This window comes from Porites lutea, chromosome 2 (assembly GCF_958299795.1).
Source record: "Porites lutea chromosome 2, jaPorLute2.1, whole genome shotgun sequence".
Lineage (NCBI taxonomy): Eukaryota > Metazoa > Cnidaria > Anthozoa > Scleractinia > Poritidae > Porites > Porites lutea.
The window spans coordinates 30,238,998-30,245,718 of NC_133202.1; the positions used below are offsets into that span (position 1 = coordinate 30,238,998).

At 36.7% G+C, this 6,721-nt stretch overlaps 1 protein-coding gene across 1 annotated transcript in view; it reads left to right on the forward strand.

The window, feature by feature from the left end:
• The window catches only part of LOC140928267 (programmed cell death protein 6-like), an 8,288-nt gene extending 2,540 nt beyond the window's left edge, over positions 1-5,748 (forward strand). Inside the window, exons 3-7 of the mRNA XM_073378002.1 lie at positions 2,180-2,224; positions 2,313-2,456; positions 2,901-2,915; positions 3,428-3,537; positions 4,432-5,748. Of these exons, the coding sequence (XP_073234103.1) occupies positions 2,180-2,224; positions 2,313-2,456; positions 2,901-2,915; positions 3,428-3,537; positions 4,432-4,539 (422 nt within the window). The 3' untranslated portion in view covers positions 4,540-5,748. The remainder of the gene's footprint in view (positions 1-2,179; positions 2,225-2,312; positions 2,457-2,900; positions 2,916-3,427; positions 3,538-4,431) is intronic.
• Positions 5,749-6,721: the final 973 nt, after the last annotated feature.

Here is a 6,721-nt window from a genome sequence, read left to right on the forward strand (position 1 = left end):
TTATGTTTGGAGGGGCTTATATTCGGAGGGAAATTTGCGTTTCAAAATTGAATGGGCTAGCCTTTTATTTGGAAGTAAATTTACCATTTTTGCTTTGTTTCACTTTGTATTTGAGGGCAATTTTCCAAGTACAAGCCCCCGGGGGCTTATATTTGGAGGGGCGATGTAACCGAAGGTTTTTTGCATTACCAGTCTGGGGGGCTTGTATTTGGAGGGGCTTATACACGTGGAGGGGCTTATTTTCAGAATTTTACAGTATTTTAAATTCTTAACCAACTCAGAGACATGTCCACTTCATAGAGAGGGACAGTAAATGATTACAAATGGCAGGGACCAATGATTAACTGATGTTCTTTTAATGATAAGATATCTCTCAGATAGCCTGAGAAAACAGCCGACATTTTTTGACGCAACCAATGGTTTTCACATAAAATGACGGCAGAAATTTCATACTGATGATGCATCACTACCCAGAGCTAGGCAGTGCTTCTAAATGGATGAAGCAAATTTTCAACCAATCAGAAGCATTACCCAGATCTGAGTCGTGACACATCATCATTATGGAATTTCTGTGGTTGTTTCTCAAAAGTCATTTCGTGGGGAAACCAGTGCTGGCTTCACAAAATGAGGGCTGTTTTCTTAGACTGAGGTCCCATTAATTGCATATCATTCTAAATCTTCCAACAAAAGAGTGGACTTTCTTAGGGGAGCAAACAAAGACAACTTCCATTTTACTAACGGAAGTAAAGCTGAGTTGTTTTCTGGAACAACACAGTTCCCAGCCCTGCTCTTAGCGTCTCACCACCCATGCATGTCACTATTCTAAGGATTTCCTCGTTAAAGAGCTTGGATCTATAGATATCATTCTGTTAATTGCCAACGAGCAGCCTCACAAACATGCGATGCTGCAAGGCGGCAGCCTAATAGAGCCCTGCATGATGGTTCCAGGGGCAGAAAAAATCTTTGAATCGATGTAACATAGAGTAATGTAAGGCAACCATGATGTAATGCAGAACAGAGAATGCATTGTTTTCGAGCAAACACGTGATGCAGATCAGAGAATCCACGAGCTGTGTGCGTGTTTGTGAGTGCCATGTTTATCCGGTCTTCAACCAATCGTCGGGTCGATCATTTCCATCCTAGACAATCTCTGTCACATTTTTTTTGCGCGCTGGAATTTTTTATTGCATGCCGCTAAGAAAAATAATAACCCAGCAAATTTTTTGTGTCTTTGAATCAAAATAATTTGGAAGGCTTCATTGACGCACCATAAATTTTTTTTTAGCTTTAAACAGAAACCAAATATAAGTCTGAACGTTGAATGTTCACGGACTTAAATGATTTTTCGAGGATTTTAAGGTTGCTTATAAGACCACTAAATTTTACGCAAAATGACTTGTGCGCAACTGTGGACAAAAACACGAACTTCAATATCCTGAAAAATTTGCTGTGTAAAGTCGGAATTTCAAATTCTTTATGCAGTAGAACAGTTTAGTTCATTATTTTCAAAAGACAAATTAAAGCAAGGAGCACACATACACCAAACCCATGATCTGCCTTCCCCGCGCATGTCGTGGGAGAACTGCCATGCGGTTCCCTGCCAACAGCTCCCACATGTATTGTGTGGAGCTGGCACTGAAAGGACTCACCTCGGCAGGAAAGGGTCTTTTATACATGGGTTTTCCCTGGTAACTGACTGACGGCTATGCCATGCTGATGAGCCCCAAACAGCTGGCAAAACAGGTGTCCATGGCTGCCACTGCCCACGTGATATAGCTGTGCACATGCGTGAGGTACTGGCTCGGCCATGGGTTGGTGTATGTGTGCCCCTTGCCTTAAGTTTGTACTATTTTCAGTGCAATCAAATTAAGTTCACTCTATTTTTCATCAGTTACTGTATTTCATGACATTTCTAAACAAATTCAACAGTACACGGGTATAGGTAAAATCTTTGCTAGTTGGCACTTAGCGATAGCTGTAACTAGTTTAGTCACTAATCACCTTTTGGCTGGGGCATCAGTTTTTATTTTGATAGTCCATCAGTGGTAGCACCTGTAACAGGGAGAATTAGCCACTAAACCGGTCTGAGAAATTTCATATGCCAATAAGTAGTGCTAGCTGCAGCCCATAGATTTCTAGGTGATAGAAGTAATTGTTGATATTAATTTTGTCTTGACAGGATCATGGACACCTTTTAATCCAGAGACTATACGTCTCATGATTGGTATGTTTTTTGGAACATTTTTATGCAACAATCTCTAATTGATCTTTGTCGCATCAAAAACTAAGATAAACAATTTTCTCTTTTCCAGGCATGTTTGATCGTGATAACTCAGGCACAATTGAGTTTAATGAATTCTATGCCTTGTGGCAGTATGTGACCGACTGGCAGAAAACATTCAGGAGTTATGATACAGACAATTCTGGAACAATTGATAGACATGAACTGAAAACAGGTATTGGTATAAAACTGAAATTTTGTTAATCATTTGATAGCTCTTTAAACATGACCCCTACAGAATTAATAATTTAAATAATTTTTTATCTTGAAATTTAAAAGTGGCCATATACCTCAACTTTCTAGAAGCCAGCTGTTTAGTTAGTTTAAACCAAATAACATTTTGTCATGTAATTCCAGAAAATGTCCATACCCCCCACACAAAGGATAAGAAATTCCAAGGGGAGGGGGTCTCAGCTTTGGCGGGGGGCGGGGCAGGGGGAGTTGAAGTATCATTGAGAAAGGGTAGTGGAAAATCTATCATTTAAAGGGGCCTTTGTCTTGATTATAGTAACCCTTATTAGTTCTATTTTGTTCTGACAGTTATCAGTATTACCTGGTAATATATTTAATCCTCAGTTTTAATTTCTCATATATTTTTCTTTTTCTAAAACATTTGTAGCCCTTACAAACTTTGGTAAGTTATCCAGTGTTTTTTTCTTTTTTTAAAAAAAAATACATTGTAAATATTTTTCTTGAAGTCTCTTGAATTATAGTAAGCACTTGACTCATGTTAAGAAATTAGCAGAAACCCAGTCAGCTTAGAAAACATGTTAATTCCATGCATCAATTTAAGCCAGTTAAAAATACTAGTAAAGCAGCACCTGAAGCAAAACTGGAACATTGGATTGCTTGACAAGAACTATCCAAATTATTCAAAATAAATTTTGATCCGTCTTGTTCCAAAATTTGTCCTTCTGGCCTGGTTTTTAGAATGTGCAAATTCATTTATACTGCTGACAATAACATAGTTGGTTTGTTTATGTCCCCAAAATTTTTCTTCTTCTTTCTTGGCAAAGCCAACTTACATGAAGGACAACAACATAAATGCCAAAACACACACTGGAGTGAAAACTATGCTGAAAGGGCAGACAATAATAAGAGTTAAAGTTCCTACCTAATAAGAAAAAAACCGTTTTTGACTTGCAGGTTACAGGCTATCGGACAAAATGTACACAATGCTTATTACAAAGTTTGATAAAAGTGGTATGGGTGCTATCTTGTTTGATGACTTTATACAGTGCTGTGTTGTGCTACAGGTACGAAAACATGCTGTCAGCAGAGCTTCTTATAATAATCTTATACTTCTGGGCCAAGTTGTTCCAAGGCCGATTAGAGCTTAACCCGGGGTTAAATTTAACCCGGGTTTCTCTTTCTTGTGTTCGAAAGCATTTTCTCGGATAATTTTCTCTGTTATATTTAGAGCTTTCAATCATCAACTTGTAGACAAAAAGAATTAAAACTGAAATGCTTTTTAAGCTTTCAAATTTGAATTCAAATCTCTCACTAACCCTGGGTTATCTTAACCCGGCTTTGAACAACTCAGCCCTGGTGTCAGTAATGCCTATTAATTTTATACAATGTACATGATGGCATGTGATCTGTTGTTAAACAGATATCATTGTGATATAATCATTAGAGGGTAAAGTGGCCATGTAGAAAAGTGGACTTGTTGTCATCTGGAGTCCTTGAATTCAAGTCTTCGTCTGACCACCATATCCTAGCTAGATTTGTTTCTCAGTGCGCCCATGTTTAACTTTTTGTCCTTGCTTGTAATAGGCAATATTGATTGGGATACTAGCTTAACCTCGTTGTGTCAAAGTATTTGTAGAATTTATTTGTTTCAGATATTTGCTCCACTCCACTAGCCTTTTAGTCTGCTACACAGCTGTTTTTAGTGTCGTCACGCAATGATCCTCGCCACTAACTGGTGGGAAGGAGCATTGCGTGACGAAACTAAAAACAGCTGTGTAGCAGACTACTAGCCTTTCTCTTATTAAACTGCCAAGGGTAAATTAATAGTAAAGATTAATTTATTTTGTATTATTGACTTAGTTTGTGTTTTGTTTGGTGTGGTGTCTTAACCTGTGGTAGCATTCAGTTCTAAAGATTTTGACAAATTTGTACTTTTGAAACCACCATGTTTATTATAGATTCTGACGAATTCCTTCAGAAGCCGTGATTTTAATATGAATGGCTGGATAACGATAGGCTATGAAGATTTTCTCTCTATGGTGTTCATGCTGAACCTTGGAACATGACATTTATTTGATTACAAGATACAACAAAATAATAATGACACAATTTGTAACAGTCGGGACGATTTGCAACGACAATTTTCAGCGAACACAGCATTGAAATGTTGGAACACTGTTGTAATTATTCACAACAATGTCGCAACAAATTATGTTGCAACGCTGTGTTGTGCTAAAAATCGTCGTTGCGAATCATCTCATGTAATATCACCGTAAGATGGAACTGTGTAGAATTTGGATCAATTTATGAGTAGTTAGAAATTAAGAGCAGTGATTTTTTGACCTTTTAAATGCAAGAAGAAAGGTCAAAATGGGAAAGAGATTAATAGAAGTGTCAGGTAATATTAATATTGTAGGAGAAGGCTATAAGAGAAAGTTCATGCAAGTAGAAATGTAATTATTATTATAAATTATTGAATAGATGTAATGTTCTTAAACTCAGTATCGTGCTCTGTTATAATAATTTTAAACAAGAGTTGCAAGGAAGTGTTTAAGAAATCTTAATAGGGCAAAAACAGGAAGTCTACTGAAATCATTCGAAAGCTCTCTGTTCAGCATCAACAAAACTTAGATCAGATCAATTCATGTAACCTTAACATTGTCATTCAGTCACTTACAGGGTAACGATTTGATGTAGGTCTCTTAGTTCATCAAACAATCGTTAACAGATTGGAATGGTTATTAAACCCTTCAGACTCCTTTGTCATATGTTTTTGTGAACCTAACGGTGCACAATGTTCAAGAGCATTCCTAGCATTTTGATCTTATTGACCAATAACGGTGCATTAATTTATTCCGTCACAATTTGCCAAACAGAACACAAAGGATTGTGCACCTTCAGGGAGCTTCCAACATAATTAAACTATAGCACCGTTGTTTTTATATTTGATGTTTGTTGTCTTTCATAACCAGTCTCCTCTAATAACTATGATCAAACTAAAGTGCTTAGAAATTATCATGCACCAGGTTCAACAAAATGTGAAGTAGGAAGCTAGTTTGAGTAGAGTACTTCAATAGATACAGAAAAAAGTAGACAACTTCTCAAAGCAATGCAGCTGTTGCTTTTCATTAGCTGCCCAGTGCTTACTGAAGGCATCAATAATACTATTATTGATTATTGTTAATGAGTTCTTGAATGTCTGTATATATATCAGTAAACAAGAAAATATAAGCATGATATTATGGAAATTTTAAAATAAATTATATATGAATCAATATTACTTTGTGTCTTGTCTGAACATTCTCAATTTTACCAATTCAAAAGACCCCCACCCCCCTCAAAAATCATGTTAGCGACTCTACAAGCCCACAATTTGCTACCTCAACTTCCTTGGCAATTATGAACCTATTTCTCCATCGTTATCTGAAGTTAAACCTTTTGTGTGGTGAGGGTGCTACGTGCTCACAATTTTCTGAACTTGCTGCCTTGACTATCAGTCCAAATAATTGTGGTCTTTTTTTTGTTAACTCCAATTCACTCGTCCGGCAGACATGTCTCTGGTACTTCAAAAGTGCAAGTCACGACAAAAATTACAGTTAAAGAATTATAGCTGGTGCTGGTATGGACTAAAAAAAAATGATGACAATCACAGACCGATTTAATGCAAATCTGTAAGAAGTAAATATTCTTAAAAAAAAAAAAAAGCACCAACAACAACAAATGTGAAGGCTATAATAGCGATAAAGATGGATGAAGGTAATGGTTATACAAGTCACAGGTTTCCCTGAAGCTCAGGCAACGAGAAAAATCACAGAAAATAATTTTTCCACGTTGCATTTTCTCAACACATTTGTTTGTTCAAAGATACAATTATAAAATAATGTATACTTGGGTAAACGAAGATGCTGTCATCGTGCCTAAAATTCGTTCCCCAGTAACTCACACTGCACTAAAAATACACTCATTGGGGTCCCCTTAAAAGTAACATTTTCCAGGGGGAATCCCCTGAATAATTGCCAGCAGGGAATACTCAAGTACTATCACGTCACCTTGATATCTACTTTCAGCAGCCTTTCTTGTATTTTTTTTTTACTTCTCGACCATTAAAAACTTTTCAACCACGTTATTTAGACAGCTGTTTCTATATAACATTGAAACCAACACTTCAATTCAGGATTCAACTTGTTTCTTCAGAGGTTTATTACCATAAATCTCATTCAAGTCCTTATCTCTGAACAAGTTAGTATT